This window comes from Phocoena sinus, chromosome 8, assembly GCF_008692025.1.
Source record: "Phocoena sinus isolate mPhoSin1 chromosome 8, mPhoSin1.pri, whole genome shotgun sequence".
Taxonomy (NCBI): domain Eukaryota; kingdom Metazoa; phylum Chordata; class Mammalia; order Artiodactyla; family Phocoenidae; genus Phocoena; species Phocoena sinus.
In genome coordinates, this window is record NC_045770.1 from 100,439,162 (window position 1) to 100,461,420 (window position 22,259).

General features: G+C 43.1%; 1 protein-coding gene across 2 annotated transcripts in view; it reads right to left on the reverse strand.

Annotated features, from left to right (window-relative positions):
- CPSF7 (cleavage and polyadenylation specific factor 7) overlaps positions 1–22,259 on the reverse strand; it is a 22,917-nt gene continuing 658 nt past the window's right edge. The window contains exons 2-10 of one of the 2 annotated variants that reach the window (XM_032639114.1): positions 22,065–22,173; positions 15,225–15,443; positions 14,280–14,383; positions 13,530–13,675; positions 10,226–10,640; positions 9,603–9,721; positions 7,193–7,361; positions 6,402–6,569; positions 1–2,046 (exon numbers count right to left, since the gene is read on the reverse strand). In XM_032639114.1, coding sequence (XP_032495005.1) covers positions 6,407–6,569; positions 7,193–7,361; positions 9,603–9,721; positions 10,226–10,640; positions 13,530–13,675; positions 14,280–14,383; positions 15,225–15,443; positions 22,065–22,118 — 1,389 coding nt within the window. In that variant the 5' untranslated portion in view covers positions 22,119–22,173 and the 3' untranslated portion in view covers positions 1–2,046; positions 6,402–6,406. Of the gene's footprint in view, positions 2,047–6,401; positions 6,570–7,192; positions 7,362–9,602; positions 9,722–10,225; positions 10,641–13,502; positions 13,676–14,279; positions 14,384–15,224; positions 15,444–22,064; positions 22,174–22,259 lie in introns of both variants that reach the window. The other variant, XM_032639113.1, reaches the window with a different exon arrangement.

Here is a 22,259-nt window from a genome sequence, read left to right on the forward strand (position 1 = left end):
AACAGCTCACACCCCATTTATTATTTAAAAATATTTTGTTACAAAAGGAAAAAAAATACAATGCAGTATAAAAGATTGACAGTGTCATCAAGTTTATTACACAATTTTCAACCTATCAGAAAGACAAACAAATCACCAACAACAGGGGGACGGGGCCTTGGCCTTTTTGAGGGTTGGGTTTTTTTCCTTTTGCTATCAGGAAATAAAACTAAAAATTGTGTCACCAAGTAAAAACAAAACAAAAATGGGGAGAAAAAAATTCTCCGGGTAAACGGCTTTTCTGGTATTCTATATATTTTTTTCTCCTTAAACTGTCACCTTACTTGGTTTTCTCTACATTAAAAAGACACCCGGAGCTGCTCTTGAGGATAAGCACATCACTTAACGCTTGGCCGGCTGGGCAGGGTGCCATATTCTGAAGTGGAGGTGGGGATGGGGTTGGGGGACAGGGGGAAAAAAGCTACAAACCTGTAGCCTCTGTCCCAAGGGAATGTGCCTCTCCAACCCTGGGGGACTCCCTCAGTGACTGAGCGAGGGCTATGTCAGAAACGTGCAAGGAACAGAGGAAGGCTTCCGTCCAGCTCAGTCTCTCCCCTCTGAGCCAGAAGGGTCTCCAGCGACCCTACACCTCACGTGCCACGTTTCCTGTTCGATGTCGCGTGCCCCACAGACGCATGCGGAAGTAGCATCTGTCGCCCCGTGGGTACCGCAGGACCCTGTTGCTGCTGCTTCTTTCAGCAGCAGCCGCCTCACAATTTGGATGTTATGGGAAAAGCAATTCCATTTGCCTGTGTAGAATGTGGCCCCCAGAGTGGTGGTCCTTAGAATTCTGAGCTGAGCTCATTAAAGTCAGGCTCCACTTCTTCCTTGCTCCTTATCAGAGGCAGCAAGTACCTCCAGGCAGAGCGAGGGGAGCTATTAAGTCAAAATTCAAAAGGTGAAAAAATATCAAATTTGTGGCTTTACCTACTAGTGCCGGGTTATCCCACAGTAAGTGAAAGTATGTACCTGGAGGATGCAAGCCCATGCTCACATCAAACCTGAAAAAGGAAAAGCCTATGGAAGTAGGCCATATCCCGCCCAACTTGCCTCCTTCCCCACTCCTAGTATTTCACAAGGGTTCTTCACTGCTGAGGTCCGATGTCCCCGACTCCCAATGGCAGTACCTTCCTCTAAAACAAGGAAGCAGCCTTCTTGGGGGAAGGGCTCCACATGTGAAATGGAAAAGCCCCAGGGAAAGGGAACATCTAGTGGAGCTGGTTATTGCAAGAGGCAACCGAACCAAGCGAGACGCAGTAGAGGGTGGTAACTGGCTCTGCCAGGCTCCCCAGCAGAAAGCAACCTCATGGGCCTTCTCTGCTTAGGAGGGGCAAGTCCACTGAGCAGGCTGGGCAGCAGGGAGTTAAAAGGGTTTTAGCCCCCCTGGGAGGTCAGGGAAACAAACCGTCAATGAGTAAGAGGGAAAAGCAAGAACAGGAGAAGCTTTCCATAAAGTAATTTCTGTTCTCATGGTCCCTCCTCAAAGGGCTGGGCAGGTAAAGGAGTTAAAAAAGTGGTATGTTAGCAAGGGGTTTGGACCCTCTTCGCCCCATCAAACCTAGTGCTGAGGGCAGGACCCTGGGCATATTTTGGCACACCCAGTCACTCTCCTAGATCCCACAGGGAGGATCCGTTTCCTTTGGGAAGGATGTCTTCCCATCAACCTCACCACTGAACTGCTCCTGGAGAATCAGAAACTCATACGTTTCCTTGGACAAAGCACCGTTCTCTGTGGAGACCAGGGACCTGGACATGGTTTCTTCCTGTCTGCCACCCTCCCAACCACATGAAATCTTTAGGTTCTTTACCCTGGCAAACAGGAGTGGGACTGGGAGGGCTGCCAGGCAATCTTCAATCTTGCAGGGCAGAGGGTATTCCCTGTGGGTGTCTGGAAGGGGTTAGGGGCTTGGAGAAAGGGGAAGGGGTGGAGCGGCCTCCGTCCTTTAGTCCTGATCAAGGTGAGGAGATGCAAGTCCATTAAAAAAACATTTGCTTCCAACCAGACTCCTGCAATGAGAACATCAGAAGAGAAGAAAGAAAATACAAGTTAGAGGTTACTTTCCGATTAACAGGGGCTTATATAAATTATACTGGCATTTTCAAAAGTTAAAACGTATGAAGTAGGGGATGCAGACAGAGAGAATGCAAGCCTGGGAAAGTAAAAGACAGCAGAACTGTCTGGGAGTGTTTGGCACTGTGAGTAGTGAGGGAATGGCTGGAGGAGAACAGAGGAAAGAGGAGTGACATTTTACTTTAAGGTTGGGGGAAAAACATAGACAATGAAATAAGGCATCAAAGCAGTTTGACTGAAAAGGAGACTTTGGCTGGAAACTACTACATTTCAAGAAAAGTTGCTCTAAGGGAGCATGGTGAGTTTAAATACTGTTTCAAAAAATCTATTCTGAGCAAGTCATAGCTTACCTTAAGGGGAAGGGGAAAAATCTGGAAATGGGAAGTACAATGGTAAGAAAACAAGTGTGTACATAACCAAATCCATTAACCCCCAAATACCCAAGAGGCCCTTGCAGGGAGCATGTACTTACACAAGAAAACTAAACTTTTTTCCTTCTTTTAAAGAAGCATACACATAGAGCCAGAGATGTTCCAAGTACCACCACTCAAGAGACTCTAAGTCCTCCCCAGATGACAGGAGTGGGTGAGGGGCCAAGAAGCATACTAACACCGAGCAGCAGTGACGTGGTCAGGCCAGAGCAGAAGCAGAGCACGGAGGTCAAGGAAGAGAATCAGCAGTCCCCATCCAAGACAACGGTTAAGAGCTTCTGCTGAGCAGTGAAGGACTGCTAAGCCACTTGTCACATCTCGACCTAACTTAAGGTCCCCAGTACACTCAGCCCTCTTTCCAATGTTGTAACATCCATCTGCAGGGGGTGGCCTGGTCAATCTTACCACACAAAATAGAACTGACAGCGAAAAGGAAAAGGGGGAATTAAATTCACGCTTAGGATTTCTACTAACACCCAAACGGGCCACATGGCCTATACATAAATGCTCACCTTGAATGTACGCACTTCTGTAACCGGGAGGAGCTCTGCAAGAAAAACTACATCCATAAGCTGCCTGATCCTTCTACACTCTGAAATGGCACCATTTCACCCTGGGGTCCTCAGAATCTGTCATGGCCTCTGGTTTCTCTAAACATCTATGCAGGCAGGTATCTTTCTCATTTTCTATAAGAGGAAACTAAAGCCCTCAGTGACTCCTCAATTTCATACAATTTGGGTTTCCGAATCTTTGCGTTAGATCAAAATTGAACAGAATGCTCAGTTTTCTCTGGACCAGGAGGATAGCAATGAGGTGAGAATTACTATGTTTCAAGCAGGATAATGTCCTAAAATAATGAGACAACAGCCAACAACTACAAAAACTTGAAGCCACAGACAACCTAAGAATATCCTCAAACTCCAAAGCGTACACACATATACCACAAAAGTGATGTGATTTGGGAACTGTTGCTACAAAACAAGACTCAGAGGATAACTAATTGCATCAGAAGTAAACTACAGTTGACCCTTGAAAAATACAGGTTTGAACTGCGCTGGTTCACTTATATGCGGATTTTTTTTTCAATAAATACGTACTACAGTACAACAGAATCTGAGGTTGGTTGAATCTGTGGATGGAGAACTGCAGAAATGGAGGGCTGACTATAAAGTTATACTCGAATTTTTGACTACGCAGAGGTCAGCTCCCCTAACCCCTACACTGCTCAAGGGTCAACTGAACAGCACCCAATTCTTAGAGGTTATGGCTCCATTTTGGTGGTAATGTTTGAATGCAGACAGAGGACAAAGTGGGTCAATCAGACTTCAGGTCCCAGAGGTCGTGCCCATCCTGAGGAAGGATGGACAAAAAAGCCTGCTGTTTTTTGCTGCCCCTAGATGGAACATACCCTTTGCTCTCAGGGAACAGCTCTCCATATAGTATAAATACTAGTATTTTCTAACTAAAAGGTATTGTACTCAGAGCTTGCAAAGTTATCAAGGTAAATGAGGCCCAGGCACCATCTCCTCAACATGACATCTCCTAAGTCACAACTTGGTACCTACAGATGAAGTTAAGAATCCCAGGATGAGAATGTGAGAAATGGACATTTTTGGGGGGTCAAATTCAGTTCTTTTGGACTAATTAACCAGAAGGAATAACCAACGTACCTAAAGGGGTGATTAGGAAAAGTGGGGAACTGGAAAACCTGCCTCAAGAGTTAATTTTCCTCATTTGTCATAGGCCTGCACCAGCCAAATGACTGTTTTCTGGGAACTACTAGGTTATAGGATTTTTCAGTTTTTCAAATTGAATCATCCTCATAATGGAAGAAAAGTCCCACTTTACAGGTGGAAAAAAATGAAGCAAGATGACAGCTGAAGTCTCAGGTTCAGGTGTTCAATCCCCAAAGTTCTAATGATCAGAGGATCTCACAATTTTTCTATCAAAAGGCTGTCAGGAGCAAAGCCGCCAAGAACAGTGACATGCAGTTACACGTTCCGACTACTAACCTATGTGGCCCCAGAGACTATAATTCATGCTTTGCACAGACCAAGTACTACCTCCTTTGTCACTCTTATCCTAGTCAGCTCCAAAGGACACACACGGTGGGCTGCAGGACTGGGGAGGGTGGTGACTGATACTGAATCTACAAGCAACACTAGCAACTGTGCTAGCTCAAACAAGGGAAATGCTGCTAGTGCTACAGGAGGGATGAGATCGATCACAGACCCACTCTACCCACCCTCCCGCCCACTGCCTGAGACTCAATTAGGCCAAAGCTGTTTAAAACTCTGCTTAAGTTAATGGCAGAAACAACAAAGTAGAGGGCAGTAGCCAAACGTAACAAGACTCCTTTCTTATTTGTTCAGTAGGTTGTCACTAGGCAGCCGTTTACAGTCCAGCTACCGCTTGTGAACTACAGGCACTCACAAGAAGGGGGGAGGGTTTCTTTTCCTTTCTGCATCCAGTCATCCATCTATCCACCCCAAAGATACCAAGCAGAACTATTCCTACTCACCTTCCACAATTACCATTACTTCAGACCAACCGAATCAGCCAAACACCAAGGACATTAATCCTAATGTACTTGATGTGAAGCCGCAAAATTGAGAAGAGACCCCAAAGTCACCCGGGTCATGCAACAGCCTTCAGGAACCACAAACGTACCATCCCCGCCAGAGTCTCGACTACTTTTACAGATCTCCAAAGAAACAGAGTCAACAACTGCTCTTGCTTGCTTATATACTAGAAACAATCTTTGTTGGAAGCTTGTTTTCAGTTGGATTGCCAAGCTGGTGGGATGTAACCTGGAGCCTGAGAATGAAAATAACAGAGCTGAAGCCCCTGAACCAGCCAAGCCTAACTCAACTTTTCAGTTACTTGAGTTAATGTAGTTCCCCACCCCTAACTCTCCTGCCTTTGTTTTGATTTAAAAAAAAAAAAAAAATCACTGTAAGTTTTTCCAAAACAAATATATCCTGCCATTGAAATATCCTCCACAGTCTCTAAAGCTTTAAAGATAATTTTTTTCAGATCAGCTTTCTCCTCTCTGACTAAAGTATCCTGATTTTCAAAATCTTTTTAATACATATTAATTCTTAAAAATCATTAATGTTGCACCTTGAAAACTTACAAGTAGGCAATGGTCTTACTTTTTTCTGTCTTGGTCAATTTTCCTGATTTTTTCATTTGAAAGTTTGGTGGGGTTAAAGTATAACAATGAGGGACTTCCCTGGCGGTCCAGTGGTTAAGACTCCGTGCTCCCAATGCACGGGGCACGGGTTCGATCCTTGGTCAGGGAACTAAGATCCCACAGGCCACACGGCGCAACCAAAAAGAAAGTAAATAAATAATAAACAAATAAAACATAACAATGATAATAACAATAGCTACCATTTATTGAGAATTTACTATGTGACAGGTACTGTGAGTGCTAAATGCTCTATATGGATTAGCTCACTGAACACTCAGCAATCCACCGAGACAGTTGCTTTTATTATCTCCACTTACAAATGAGGAAACTGAGGAACAGAAAGCAATATGGCTGGAGGAGCTGGAATTCATAACCTGGCATCTACCTGCAGACACTGTGTTCTTAGCCATTATGCCGTGTCGTCTCAGATACCAGGTGAAAGCAGTCAAAAAACAAGCAAAAATAGCTTAATCTCAGGTCCATTTCAGGGTGCGACTCCTCACAAACAAGCAGAAAACCTGCCCTCCTGAATTTTTGGTTACCTAAATAGGAAGTCTTCCCATACCCTTTTCTTGTTTTAAAAGGAGAGAGAGAAATCTTTACTATCAATAATTTTTCTTTCATAAGAGATCATCAACCAGCCAGCAATGAGGCTTCATCCCACCTTTCTCAGTGGTGCCGGTCCCGTTCTCTATCCCGGTGTCTCTCGTGCTCTCGGTTCCTTTCTTGGAAATAATCATCATGCCGATCTTCATTATGAAGCAGGTCCCGGTGCCTCCTGCTGCTCTCCCGGGACCGGCTTGGTGACCTCTCTCGGGACCGATGTCTTTTCCTATTAGAAGGATACTTTTCAGCCTCACTCAGAGGGCTTACCCCATTCTTTCTAAGAGTATTGTGTTTTGGTGTCTTCTACTATTTGCCTAAACCACTCTTCTGTTACTCTATCATGGCCCCTAGTCTTTTTTGGAAAATTAATAACAAACTTGTTGAGATCTTACTAACGTATCAGGCACAGTGCTAAGAGCTTTACATGCATTATCTCACCTAATCTTTACAACAGGTCTGTAAGATAAGTACTACCATTGTCCCCTTTTTAAAAATAAGAAAAATGAGGCTTGGAAAGTTGAGTAACTTCCATATTCAAGGTCATGCAGGTAGTTAGGAGCAGGACTGAGATTCAAATTCAAGAATGTGTGGCTCCAAAGCCCATGTTCTGAACTACGTCAGTCTTTCCTCCTAAATAAGCCCACTGCCTCACCAAACACAGATTTCAGACATTACAACATTTATTAATGTAAACGTTTGATTAATTTTTTTCCCTTAAAGACATGAGGGCTAGGTCTGCTCTTTCAACTAGGTCCTTGCCAGATACCCTGGGCTCCTTTCCTCCCCCTGCCAGTCCCTGGAAGTGTGCTGCTCAGGGCTGGCAGGCTGCTGAAGCAATCATCAACTCACCTGGACGAGCTCCCGCTGGCACCCACACTGTAAGACTTGGCTTCAATGCCATGAAGACAGTCCTTAAGGGAGGAGATGAGGACACGGCAACGCTCATCATTGGCGACCCGGGACTGTTTGATAACAGCAATGGCTGTGAGCAGCGTCTCAATCGCGTCGCTGTAATCCCCTGACAGGGGATGGATGGGAAAGGCCAAGGATGAGCAGAGGCAGTAAACTAACTGATGAAAAGGAGAACTCAGGAGGACACAAACCAAGAGTAAAAAGCTGTCCCACAGAACCACAGTAAAATGGATGAGGCAGAAGTGGCAGGTATACAACTGTATGGCACCTATATTCTAGTGGTCTGGAATCAGACAGATGCTCTCAGACACTGCTAGTGGATGTATAATCCGGCCCGTCATTGTCTGCGGGTTATGAGACAGCATCCATTAAAATAAACAATGTGCATACTTTTTGACCCAGCACATCTAAAAATTTTCTACTTGTGTTCACAAGTATATAATTTAAACAATGTTTGTTTCAGCGTTGTTTGTTGTATTAAAGAATCAAAAACAACTTAAAGTTCCTTCAGTAGGGTCTGGCTATATAAATTATGGAACATTGGTTCTACAGAATACTACATAGTCGTTAAAAAGCATGAGGTAAATCTGTATGTAAACAAAGCAATCCATGTAAAGCACTTAGCACAGTGCCAGGCACACAGTAAGGGCTCAATAAACGTTAGGTATTCGTTGATGTAACAGATGTCCAGAATGTATTTTTAAAAAGCTGTGAAACAATATTCCATCAAAAAATTACATATATATTTTGCTACATGCACAGAAAAAAAATCTGAAGGATAGACACTAAATTGTACAAGGTGGTCTTATTGATCGTCCTCATACAGAAGCCTTTCATTTATTAACACTGCATATTTCTGTCTGAATTATTTTAAATCTATAACCAAATACATATATACATACAAGTAACATATCTAAGACATGTATGTTGTGCGCACACACACACACACACATATATATAATATGCACACACACATATTTTTAATTATGCTGCCATCAAGAACTAGCTCCTTCATTCCTCACATCTGAGCAATGCTTGGACTCAAGCAGAGTGGTCAGGGTGGGTACTTGCACAATGCTTTTGCAAACTAAAGCTTTCTTAGCATTAAGGACAAGATAATACAAGGAAAGCATGAAACCAGGCAGGGGTGCAGTGACAGTGGACTAGCAGCTCCCCCTGTGCGAGGCAGTGAAGAACAGAACAGAGACTGTGAAGAACCTGCAATTCTGTGGAGATCTAAGAACACCAGGATTTTGGCTCTACCAGAGTAGGGAATTTTTGCCTATTTTGTAGGAATTCAATAAATATTTGTGGTTTGAATGACTGGAATGAGAACAAAACAAAGGGAGGAGACAGAGGTTCAGTTATTGATCATCTCAGTGTGAAGGAACTGGTGAAGAACAATGATTGTTTTTCTTTATACTCTGTATATCTGACTTGCTACAACGAGCATAGATTATTTTCTAATTTAAAGAGATTTAACTCAGATGTCATGAAGGTTTCTGGTGGAAAAAAAGAGAGAGAGAAAATATACATACTTTCTGTCTTTAGTCCACTCTGCATTCAAATTTTGTAGTCAAAGATGAGAAATTATGGAAAATGGACGATAATAGAGTTAACTTATTTCTTAGGAGATCTGACAGTCTATATTTACATTCATGTAGGAAACTCACAGGAAGAAAGTGAATATGATTAGTGCTATAATGCGAAACTTGGACCAGAACCCGGAAACTTCCTATATTCTCTTCTCTTAGGAACCAAAGGTTCTGTTCCCCTGGCTCTCAAAGGCATGGCTTCCGGTTCTGCCCACTTAATACAGCAAGGCAAAAATTAGTTGTAAGGGTATATTATGCCTTAAGACTGACACCCAACAGACTTGTCTCTTTCTAGGATAGGTTACATGGAGGCCACCAGCTCTGCCTCGATCCCCAAATGTAATCAGATTCCATATCCACCATCATCATCAGTTCTAAAAACCCAAGGTCTACACTTGGCATTGGACTCATTACATAGACACAAGATCCACTGATCAACCACTGAGATCAAGATCTCCGTGAGGCAGGAAGTTCATTCTATAACAAACACCACAGTGAGTATTAGTTATTTATATTCTAGGCACTAAGTTGGTTTTCATGGGGCAGGTCTAGACACAGGCTAAACAAACAGCACCAGTGGAGCTCCCCAAAAGCCAGGAAACCAGGTTACCATATTGCTTTTCAAAATGTGCCACTCTTGCGAATCTACTAGTGCTCCAACTTTATCTTGTTGAATTTCTTGCCAATGGAAATGACAAAACGATGGAAAAACTAAAGGTAAGGAGAAGGCAGCAACGGTAAGGATGAGTTACCTGCACTGGCTCCAGATACAGCTTTGGAAATGGCACTGCTGGAAATTGCTCTGTTCCGCTTCATGATCTCTTCAAATTCTGCTTCACTCACTGTAGAGGGCGGAGGGCCCGAATCTCGGCTGCACACAGAAATAATACCACTCCTGACTGCCCACACCCCTTGTTAACTTTACCATACTCTAGAGTACTATGCTATTTAACTGTGCTCTCCTGTATAATGTCTTAAATGGTTCTCAGCCTGTTCACATGTTTTATATGTTCATGTTCTCTTCAAAGACAGGATTTATGTCATATACTTTTGTAATTCTGGCATGACCCAACAGTGCTCGACACTCATAGCATTCCTAACAGTGACTTATAGCACTCCATTTAATCAACTGTCTTAAAAAGGGATACGAAGGACATGGTTTGGGTTGAGAGTTAAGACGCAAACAAAATACCAAACAAAAACATTCTCTAACAGTTAACTATTTCCCAGGACTCAATACTATGACAACAGTTTCCACAAGGGAAAACACAAGAATTCAGTGCTCACTTACTTCCTCAGGGAGAACAAAATGCTTAAAACACTGTCTACCCCACTATGCCTGGCTCAGATCTGAAAGGAACAAGATGGTCCTTACCTGCCATGGTGGTTATAGGGTGCCGAGGCCTTCATGTAAGTATCTGGTGGAGGCCCCACTGTGGCATTTGGTGGGGGGAAGAAGGCTGGATTGAGGTGAAGGGCAGGTGGGATGGCCCCAGGGGGAGGTACAGTCAGATGAGGAGGTAATCGAGGAGGAGGGGGCATGAGATGCTGGTAGTGGATGCCAGGAGGAGGAGGAGGGACCCCAAAGCTTGAGGAGAGAGGTGGTGGGGGTGGAATTGGGGGTGGGGGCAGACCCATCAGGGGAAGGGCTGAAGGAGGGCGATTGAAATAGGGCAGCACACTGGGGGGCTTATCCACACGGGCAGATGAGGGTACAAGGTTCTCAGAGGGTGTGGCCCGTCCATCAGCAGAATCACTAGAATCTCGGGAGTGGGCCCGTGGAGGTATTCCTATGAAGCAAAACAGAATTACTGTTACTGTCCAACCTTTAAACATAACCACGGGACCAGGTCATCCTTCAGCAAGTCATCTGACACCATACTAAGGAAGGTGACAGGTAGCTGAGAAAGAAGGTAAAATCACCTACTGTTTTTCTTTGGCCTCAGAGAAAGCTCAGAGGCAACCTAGTTAAGACATAAACCCAGGAAGAAAACCACCCTAAATTCTGTATGTTAAAGAATGCTCTTTATCTAGAACTCTCAGTGCTTCACATTTAAGTTACCCTTAGATTTGCTTTCTATTTTTAAATGCAGAAGGATCCTAATAACCCATGAGAAAATGACAGTGCTGAAGTATGTTCATTACTGATCAGCTGGATTCAAGCTGTTTCGAAATCCCATTGTCTCTGGTAGTTGTTCAGGGACTCTTTCCTTAGACTAGTAATAGTTAACCTTCTTTATCCTGCTATATACTTGAAATTTTCTCTTTGCCATGGCTCTTTGGCCAGGGAATTTGGGGGAAGGGAGGGAAGGGCAGGGGATGGATAACACTTCCTCCATCCAAGTACCCAAACTGGTAACTGGGACGGGGAAGAGCCATAGAACAGAGAGTAGAAGACTGGAGGTTAAATGAGAAAACACGGGAGACAAGCCAAGGAAAGATCTGCCCACAGAATGAGCAGATGGCACACAGCTGACACCAGGGACTCCTAGCAAAAGCCTGGTACAAAATATGCCTGAAACCTGGGAAACTCCCCCTACATTCCAATGGCCCAAACCCTCTACCCCACAGGGCAGCCTACTAGGAACATCATCGTGGAACGGTGGTATGGTGTACAAAACAGGGGCTCAAAACATGTTTGTATACAGCTGGAAACATGGCTCTGACACCGTCAAGTCATTTGGTTAAACTTGTTCCCTCTTTCCAATTTAATAGTCTACTCTAAGCCTGGTTAATGTGGAATCCAACAGAAGAATGTGATCACATGGTCTTGGGAGTCTTGGAGGTAGAAAGATGCCATTAGGAGACAAGTGTGGAGAGAAAGAAGAGTGCTCCTTAAACAAAAACTTGTTAGTAAACACTAACTCCTGATGAAAGCACAAGGTGGAATTAATCCCCTTGGCAACCACCTTGGTTCCTCTAACATAGTTTATCACCAGTGCCTACCACAGCATTCTCTTGCTTTTCATGTCTCACACACATGGCAACGTGCTATTTCCCTGAGTTCTCTCAAGCTGAAGAAAGAAGAGGTATTAGCAAGTGTAATCCTCTGTAAGTTAGCTACCTTCCCAGCTACCGTTCCCACACTAGCAAGGGTTCTTTTTGTATCTAGGGCCACAAATCCCAAGAGTAGCAACCATTGTTAAGCAGACTAAGTCAACCAGCTATACTTAGTGAATTAACAGAGCCCAAGTCCATCAACATGACAGCGCAGAAAAACACCACTCAGTCAGCACCATCACTTCAGCAAAGAAAGGTAACATCAAGGAGTAAACAGCCAGGTGGTGCCAGGACTGTTAGGTGCTCAATGCAGCTGTGAAATTATACATCTTAAGAAAGCTAGAAGAGGCGTGAATCATAGAAAGACTCTGAAACACAATGGACTTTGAACATTCAGGCTATCAAGGAAGAAAAGTATGTGCCTCTAACCCAGAGCAATAGCTCACACCACTTCCATCTAGGCTCTCCACATAGTTCTAAGAACATAGCTGCTCCTATCAAGAGCTGAGTGGCCATACTCCCACCTTCAGTCAACCTATCCAAGGTCCCAGTGGACTACCCAATCAATACAAGGCACTATTTTGAGAGCAGGACCTAAGCAGTGACAGAAAGTGGGTAACGAAAACTTTGCCATACCCCCACTGTAGTAAAAGGAAAGTAATGGCAGTTGACTGTTTCAGGCAGGGCCTTGCAGGTTGGCTGCACCTTCTGAAGTCAGGACAATCCAAGGTTGGTCCCCAGGTTTCGCAGGTTCAGAAACTTGATTTTAACAGTTCACCCAGGGATGACTGGACCCTAGGAGATTGATTCACACTATCCAAACTCACAAGAGACTGATTCATAAACCAGAATGACAATTTATTAATTTACAATGAGAAATATAACTGCCAAGCAGACTGGAATACTTGTGTCGGCTGGTCAGCGCATTCTCTTCCCAGTAGGAGAGCCTAGTTGGGAAACCAAATTAGTATCAGAAGGTGTCTTGGTGAGCACAGGGTCAGAATAAAGGGAATAAGGTGAGCTTAAGGCATACTATCATCAGGCTAAGGTAGCATGATGCAACTTTCTTTACTAATGGGAAACACTTGCCAAGCAAACTAAAATCGCAGATAACAGAAAGGGTACCCAACCCCCCTGGTCAATGCTGGAGAAACACTTAAATTCTTACTCTCCAGCACTCCTCTTGGTCGATTCCTTACAGAACACCCTTCCAGTGTATGTTTACGACAAGATTACAGCCATCTTTATGTATCATATTTATATTTTATGGTGGTTGCTTCTTAATAATTTATAGACACATGTCTTACAATTAAGGCCATTTGCTATACACTTGATTTTTTAGATAGAAACACATAATTTAGACTTGACAGGAACTTTATATGTCACGTGTCTATTTCAAATGGGGAAGTAGGCCCTAAGCAGTAAAGTGACCTGCCCAAGGTCACATAATGAGTTAGTGGCAAAACTGAGCCATAACCTGAACTTACCTGAGTGCTAGCACATGAGCCTCATTTTTGGCTTACCTACTGCCATGCTGTCACCCATAATCACCACCACCCTCTCTCAAACTCTTTCACATCGTAGGCCAAGCCTACACCACAGAAAACAAACCCACAAACTTCCCCCCCTTCATACAGATGGTCTCCACGTACCCCCTCTTGGGACTCGGACGCACTCACGTTTCCGAGCCTGTGCCTCAAACTGTGACAGGTTCTGGCGGGTGGCCGGCCTCACATCCACTTTTTCTCCATTAAGAACTTTTCCTGGCAGAAGTTCCAACAACTTGTGGACAGAGTTTTCAGAGGCTACCACCACCTCAGCATACCTTGAGGAAGAAAAATTAAAAACGAGTGAAATCTACTAGACAACCAAGACAGGAACACAGAAATTCTCTTCCACTTTTAGTGAAAACTGCTAAAGCCAAGGATACCTTGCTAATATTTTTTTTTTTAAGATTTTTTTGATGTGGACCATTTTTAAAGTCTTTATTGAATTTTTACAATATTGCTTCTGTTTCATGTTTTAGTTTTTTGGCCCTGAGGCATGTGGGATCTTAGCTCCCAGACCAGGGATCGAACCCACACCGCCTGCATTGGAAGGTGAAGTCTCAACCACTGGACTGCCAAGGAAGTCCCTTTTTTTTTTTTTATCTTTCTAATATTAAAAACACAAAACTACTAAAAACAAACAGGTGTCATGCTAAAATTTTCCTATTTATTTCAAATTAGAAATCAGCTTTCTTTGCCTCTCAATGGATGGATGTTCTCCTACATTGCAGCTAGGTCCCCATTCTAAGGTGGTTTGTTAAAACCAAGGCAGTAAACTGGGCCAGGGGTGGGAGGGATTAAATTACAGGGCCAAAATAACAGTACAGATCTGTCATCCCAATGGTTACAAACTAAAAGGGGCTTCTCAAATCCAGACCTCACCCTTTGGACTGGCCATTTGCTCGATTCTCTGCAAATTTCAACTCCACCACATCATAGACTCCTACAGAGCGAATAACCTGGATCAGCTGCTGGTCTGTGGTCCACTGGGGCCGGCAAAATGGAAAAGGAAGAAATGTCAAGAGCTACACCCCCCTCCCCCAGAATGTCCCAAACCCTTCCCTCAAATCTAGGATTCTAGTCACAATCATGACCGCCCACAGGAAACCCAGAAGGTCATCAATATTTCAATTAGAGCACGTTTTTCCTATTGTCCTCACCCATGCAGAATTCCAAAACCACCCACCCCTGCCCCAATCCCCGTCTTTGAGACTAAGAAAATTAAAAGCTATTTTAACTTTGACTGCCACTTGGGCTGGCTCGTCATCAGCTCAAACGGTGATTACTAGCAGCTTTTAGTTATAGATCTGATAGGCTAGAGTTGATCACTGACAGCAACTTTCCCCTCAGTATATACATTTCTTAATTTGAAAACACCACCTCCCAGCACCAGCCCCCAAACATGTCACACAATAACTTTTGCAGAACAACAATCACCACCTACCCCGAGCGTACTACAGCTATCAAGGTCTTTGCTCCCTCTCACCCATCATTATCATAGGACCATCTAATGACCACCAAGAGTTCAAGGTGTTCACTCTGAAATCTCATCCCACAGATGACCCTGGTAGACATAAAAGCCCCAGGGTCAGGGGCGGTAACAAGATGGCAGAAAAAGCAACTACCCACTTAATCATTGCTTTCTTCGGCACCAGTACGTCCTCAGGATAGTTCCCTTTCAGAGATCAATCCAACCTGATCCCAGGAAAAAGAAATCCAACCCCATCAGAGCACAAAACAGTGCAACAGTGGTTTCTGAAAATGCCATCACCTCCCAGTGCTCTCCCTCCAGCCCACCCACAAGCCTTTTTGGTTACCCATGCTCACCCAGGAGAAACTGCCCACATAGACAGCAGCTCGCCTATTACGCAGGCCACTGTAGGTGTAGAGAATTGCAGGGGTCTTGTTATTGGGCTTGGGAGATGGCTCCTGGCGAACAGGAGGTGGCGGCTCAGTGCTGCTGCTTCTGTCATCTGAGGGCTGTGAGGTGGCTGTCAACACGTCATCGTACAGGTCAATCTGATCTGTATTGTTGAACTCTGGGTCCTAAGAGACGAGGGGTTGGCAAAGGTGGGTTTGAAAACCTTTCATTTTGTCCATTCTGTTTTACTCTAGTTTACCTACAATCCACGGTCAAATATTTTATAAAACATACAAAACTTCCTTGTCCTACTCTAGGAAACTAGGAAGAAAAACTTCCCCATGTAAAACAATTTTAACACTTAATTATACTTATGTATGTAGGTGTTTCTCCTAAGACCCTGTTAGCAGTCTATAGTGTTTCTAGCTTTAATCAACTGTGAGACTCAAAAGGTACATGATGATTAAACAAGCAAACTAAGAATGCACAGAGATGCATCTGCTACTGCTATCAATGTGGCCAGCTTCTCAAGACCACATCTAAGATACACTAATGAAAATTTGTTTTCAACATCTTATGCTATTTCCAAAATCAAGAGTTACACAAAACTTACTCTTCTACTTAATAAGAAATAGAGTAGGGCTTCCCTGGTGGCAAGCCCGTGTGCCACAACTACTGAGCCTGTGCTCTAGAGCCTTTGAGCCACAACTACTGAAGCCTGCTCGCCTAGAGCCTGTGCTCCGCAACAAGAGAAACCGCCGCAATGAGAAGCCCGCGCACCGCAACGAAGAGTAGCCTCTGCTCCTGCAACAAGAGAAAGCCCATGCGCAGCAACAAAGACCCAATGCAGCCAAAAATGGAAGGAAGGAAGGGAGGGAGGGAGGGAGGGAGGGAGGGAGGGAGGGAGGGAGGGAGGAAGGGAGGAAGGAAGGAAGGAAGGAAGGAAGGAAGGAAGGAAGGAAGGAAGGAAGGAAGGAAGGAGGGAAAGAAAGGGAACTATTTATTTAGAAATGTAAATCTGGGGAAAAGCATGTTAAAGTGGGAACCAAAACACAAAAAAGAATGGGAGTATTGGTTTAAACTCTTTGACTTACACAAATGATTTAGAGAAGCTCTAAAACTCATAGTACATAATCCCATCTTTCCATTATCAAAGAAATATAAAAAATAAAAGGGAAGTGAATAATGGGGGGATTTTCCATTATAAGTTCTATTTCTCAAATGACATGCAGATCCAATACATTACCATGACATTTATGAGACATCTTTGAGTAATACCAGAGATGTCCAATGATACACAAAAACAGTTAAGTTCTCTAAAATATAAAGGTCAGGGGCTTCCCTGGTGGCGCAGTGGTTGAGAGTCTGCCTGCCAATGCAGGGGACACGGGTTCGAGCCCTGGTCTGGGAAGATCCTACATGCCGCAGAGCGGCTGGGCCCATGAGCCATGGCCGCTGAGCCTGTGTGTCCGGAGCCTGTGCTCTGAAACAAGAGAGGCCGCGACAGTGAGAGGCCCGTGCACCGCGATGAAGAGTGGCCCCCGCTTGCCGCAACTAGAGAAAGCCCTCGCACAGAAACGAAGACCCAGTACAGCCAAAAATAAATAAATAAAAATTAAAAAAAAAAAAATATATATATAAAGGTCAGGAAACAGGACAAGCACCGATATCATAAGCTGTGTTATTGTAAGCTTTCAAATATGAACGTGAATTCTGCAAGATAGGCAAAATATACTTTTTGCCTATGTGATATATTACTGTTATGGACTGAATGATTTCCCCCTACATACACTGAAACCCTACTCCCCAATGTGATGGTATTAGGAGGTAGGGCCTTCAGGAGGTAATTAAGATGAGATGAGGTCTTGAGGGTAGAGCCCATGAAAGGGATTAGTGCCCTTATAAGAATCAAGGGAGCTTGCTTGCTCTGCTGTGCTCTGCATGATGTGAGGATACAAGTTGGCAGTCTGCAACTGAGAGAGGCTGATCACCAAAACATGAACCTGATCTCAGTCTTCCAGCCTCTAGAACTGTGAGAAATACATTTGTTTATAAGCCACCCAGTCTTTGCTATTTTGTTACAGCAGCCCAAGCTAACACTTATATAAAAATTCCTAAAATCAAAAGAACTACTACTAAGGGACCTTAATGTTTCCGATTTTGCAATGTCATTATCTCAGAGAGGATCTTTTTATTTTAAGGATCAGACAAGTATATTTTCAGGTAACATTCTAAAACATCCAAACAGTGCTAAAGAGGATACTGCCAAAATGAGAGTACAGGGAGACGTTCAGAGTGTTTTAGGGAAACTATAACTCGGAGACGTTCGGAGTGTTTTAGGGAAACTATAACTCGGAGACGTTCGGAGTGTCTTAGGGAAACTATAGCTCATTCATGTCATTGCTGTCTTTTAAAAACAGCAATAAAGAAAGAACCTATACTAAGGGAATAAAAGAACCTGTATTAAGTAACTTGTTTAATTGCCTGAAGGAGAATCATTTCCCCTAATGCAACTCAGGACAGGAAGCTCCAGTAACTCTCCCTTCAATACCATCACAAGAACTGCTGATCCTGAACTTCGACTAGAGAAGAGACTAACTACAAAATGCATTCTTAGACCTACATACCATTAGCAACTTTTGGAAACAATCTTAGTTTCTCAGTTTATCTGAAGTACAAGGGAAGAACATATACACCATGATAATACTATTGGATTGTTCTGGTATTGAGGGGGAAAGGATTCTACTTCCTGAGGCATGTAAATAGCTTCAAGTATTACAAACACTCTTAACAAGCCCCACAGGAAAGGAGTTTGAAGCTTGTAAAAATCTTGCAAAGAGAATGGCAAAAGGGAGTAAACTTTTTAGGGGCAACTTAAAAGCAAGAAAAGGAATCAGTGAGGCAAATAAGCACAGGAAAACTATTTTAGGTAGTCAAACCTATAAATAAGGACCTTGCATAAAAAAGGATGCGTATGTGAAGAACGGGGAGAAGCTAACATTGGAGAGCACAGGGTGGATAATAAATTAAAAAGGTGAAGAAAGCTGCGGCTAATAACTCAACATTTTATGTGTAAAATATTTCACAGCCTTACATCTCAAACAATCCTAACTCTAGACAAACCACTTATTTTTGTTTGTTTGCTTTTTGCGGTACGCGGGCCTCTCACTGCTGTGGCCTCTCCCGTTGCGGAGCACAGGCTCCGGACGCGCAGGCTCAGCGGCCATGGCTCACGGGCCCAGCCGCTTCGCGGCATGTGGGATCTTCCCGGACCAGGGCACGAACCTGTGTCCCCTGCATCAGCAGGCGGACTCTCAACCACTGCGCCACCAGGGAAGCCCCAAACCACTTATTTATTTATTCATATACTAGGTATGATTTGCCCTTGTGGTTCAAGGTAGAGAAAGGACTTAGAAACCACTCAATCTTCTCCAATGCTCTAATCCTTAGACAACACTACTTCACACTTCAAACCAGGGTGCCTTTTTTAAATAAATCAGGGATTGTGAAATGGAACTTAAAGGGAATAAGGAAACACACCATCTTGGATGGTCAGTGGAACCAAACTGGAATTCCTTCCGTGAAGTATCTGTGATTCAGAGATCTGTGTCTAAAAGTTGTAATACAAAAATTATTGCTGATAATTGGGTAGAGAACATGCAGACTCGGGCAGCTCAGACATCAAACATATCACCAGGAAATCCCCCATATTGTAAGCCTCGGCAAACAATCTACTCTTTCAGGGTTCCTTAGAGAATATGACAGACTCAATCCTGGAAGACCCTGGTGGATGGATTACCTTACCACTTTAAGAAACACAAAAGGATTCAATGAACGCAAAATTGTCACAAGATTCAAATGGTCTCTCTGTGCCACAGAGCCTCAGTTCAAAGACGTTTGTGGGAACTATTCTGATGCACAGGCAGACCTGTTGAGGATTCTGTTGAAGATTTTATTGAAGAAACAATGTATCAAGTTGTGTTTGGATTTAAATCTGCTAGCAACATCAGTTCGCTTTACTCTTCAGTTGCTAAGACAGAAAAACAGATAGGGCCTGAGGTCTTTCAGATTACCAAATGAGCTGGTGTTTTATGCAGTTAAAGAAAAATCTAATTCTACAAATTAAGTGAAAAATACAATGTTTTAAAGGCATTGATGTGGAGGGATTCACTTCAGGGAGGTTAAAAAAGAAGTATGTATTTAATACTGAATTAATACCAGGGACAATTTTGCATTTAACAGCATAGGAATAACTGTGGTTGTCTCATGAAGCCTCTTGGTTTACAAAAGAGAACTTGCATGATTATGAATTTAAATGAGAACTTCCCCACCTATCTGCTCAATGTTCCTACCTGCCAGCCCTTTTCCTGATATCTAAGGGGAATAATAAAGCTTAGGATTTATTTTTCTCAAAGCAACCCATTTGATATAATTTTCTTTTAACTATAACCAAAGCTCAGTTTTTGGCTTTATAATTACTATTTCCACAGTTCTCACCTCACACTCTCCTTCCATCACTGTCCACTGCTCTCAACTACCAGGAATAGAACCTCTTTTGAGTAAAAGAAATCCATTTTTTCCTTTTATCTCACTACTTCTAACACAGTGCCTAGCAAACAGAAGTAGCTCAATAAATACTTGTTGATAAAAATGAGGAAAACTAAGCATATTGTGCAAAGTGCCTGTCTTTGCATAAGGAACAGAACAGAGACAAAACACTCAGCAGGATGGCAGCTCTCAGTCTCTTTTCTAGTTGTTCTCCCCAGCCTAAGAGAGCAGCTGTGAACCCTAAGATTCCAACTGCAAAAGGAGTGAAGGAGCTCTGCAAAAGAGGCTTTTGTAGCACATGTTTTAAGAGATCCAGGAGTCAGCACGATAGGGTTCCATCTAGGAACAGTGCTTATTTTCCCTGGGGAGCAAAGTACACGTGACAAGGTTCTTGTGCATGGGTAAGCTTGGGGTGAATCGATAACATTCTTATAACATTCTAAAACACAATGTGTACTCGCTGCCTTCAGTCTAAGCTTGCTTCTAACAATCCTAGCCAAACAGAGCTTTCACCACTTCTTTAGCGCCTCCAGAACATACTAAAACCAGCTTTGCTAAAAATTAACTTACTTGTGGGGAAAAAAGCACCCCTCCCCTGACCTTCCCCCAGACATAAGACATTCAAAATCTATACTTTTTTCAACTTACTAAGTATCAAATACTGTCCATTTGATATAAATGTCTACTTGATTTCACACACCACCTTTGGCCTACCTTAGACCCATAAAAAAGTCCTGTTTAACTAAAGAGACCAGAGAACAAATTGTTGAGGCCAATGACTTCTACCTTGACAAAGCAGTGACCATTGGATGAGGCCTATGTCTTGTCTATGACCTACAAGCTGCATTGCTTAAGAAATTACGGAATCTCATTTCTCAGACCAAATGTCCCTGTGGTCAAGGACCCTGTTCTACCCATTTCCCAAAGTGAATCAGCAGCACTGTTACCAACCCACAGATAAGGAAATTAGGGGAAAAGAAGTTTTTAAAATGAATAATTGAAAACAACTAAGGGAGCCTTGTTTTCTTGCTATCTAGTACTAAAAAAAAAAGTAAAAAGTAGTTAAGTCTGATTCAAAGTAATATGAAAAACTCAGGAAAACAATGGTTTGTAACTAAATATTCTAAACCTTTCTTCTCATCCAGAAATAATTATGACTTGTTTGAAATTTAAAGAAAAATCTTCATGTATTTAAGTTAATCAACAGCCACACGTACATGACTTCAGTTTGCCTGAGAAGACATGGGAAAATGACTAACTTATGTCAAGTGAAAGAAATGGCATATATCAACCTCTTCTGTTGCTTCGTATCAAAGCCAGGGTCCAATCAGAGCCCTTTCCTTCCCTAGCCTGTTTTTTTTATCCTCTTTCCAGGTCCTTACATGTAGCCATTGAAAGATGCCAACAGGAAGAACCAGCTTACTGAAGTAAAACAGTGCTGAAAATAATCCAGGCAAGATACTAGTAAGTTTTAAATAGAGATTTTGGGACACTCTTGAGATTTGACCTCAAGAGCTCAGAACTGAACTGTATATGAAATCATTGTTTCAAAGGAGGTTACTGTTATCGTATTTCTTGACATATCATAGAGACCAGCAAATCCAACTGAGAGCATGTGGCTGGGTCTGTTATCTGCTTTGTAACTGGTTTGTCCAACACCTTTCCCTCCCCCCACCAAACAAGTAGATCCGTCAATAAAATTTACTTCTCAAGCCTGGAGTCAAGCTACTCCTGAAAGGAAGGAAGACAGAAAACAACTGGAATGCAGCTGAAATTAAACGTTAAAGCTATCTTTTATACTGTGCCTCTCACTGCCCTATGGGGGAGGAGACTGCATTTCTCCAGGGGCAGTTTGAGAGAATCTCAAGGGAACAGGTATCAACATCATCCTCATGAGTACTATAGCAAACCTAATTCTGATTTTTAATTTTGGTTAGTCTTCGAAGAGACTGACATCCAACTTTGGCTTCCTGGGGGAGCAAGTTCCACAGGTTGATTCATCACTCTATTAAACCTAATTTTTATTTACTCTTAAATCAAAGCTTTTAAAATCAAGCCTGGAGGCTTAAATTAACATAAAGCAGAACGGTCAGAAATCTTGGAAGTCTGTGCTAGAGGGAAAATTTTAGATCTGACAGAGGGGTGTTTAGGCCTATAAAATCTTCATGGACTGACACAGCCTGGAACCACTGCAAGTTTGGTGCGAGTGATTCCTCAGCTGGTACAGGAAAATACCAATGTTCCCGATGACCCCTCACCTGATTGAACTCCTCGTCAGCATATATATCAATCAAGTCCACTCCTTCTGACATGGCTCCGGAAGGAAGATCTCGAGCCCGGAAAATGGACAAGGTAAGAAAGATGCCACTGCAGTATCCAGAAAGAAACAGAGTTAGAGGCATAAGGGTCCCAGGGTGGGATGAGGGCATTGGTTGCCAACCTCCCGTCTCCAG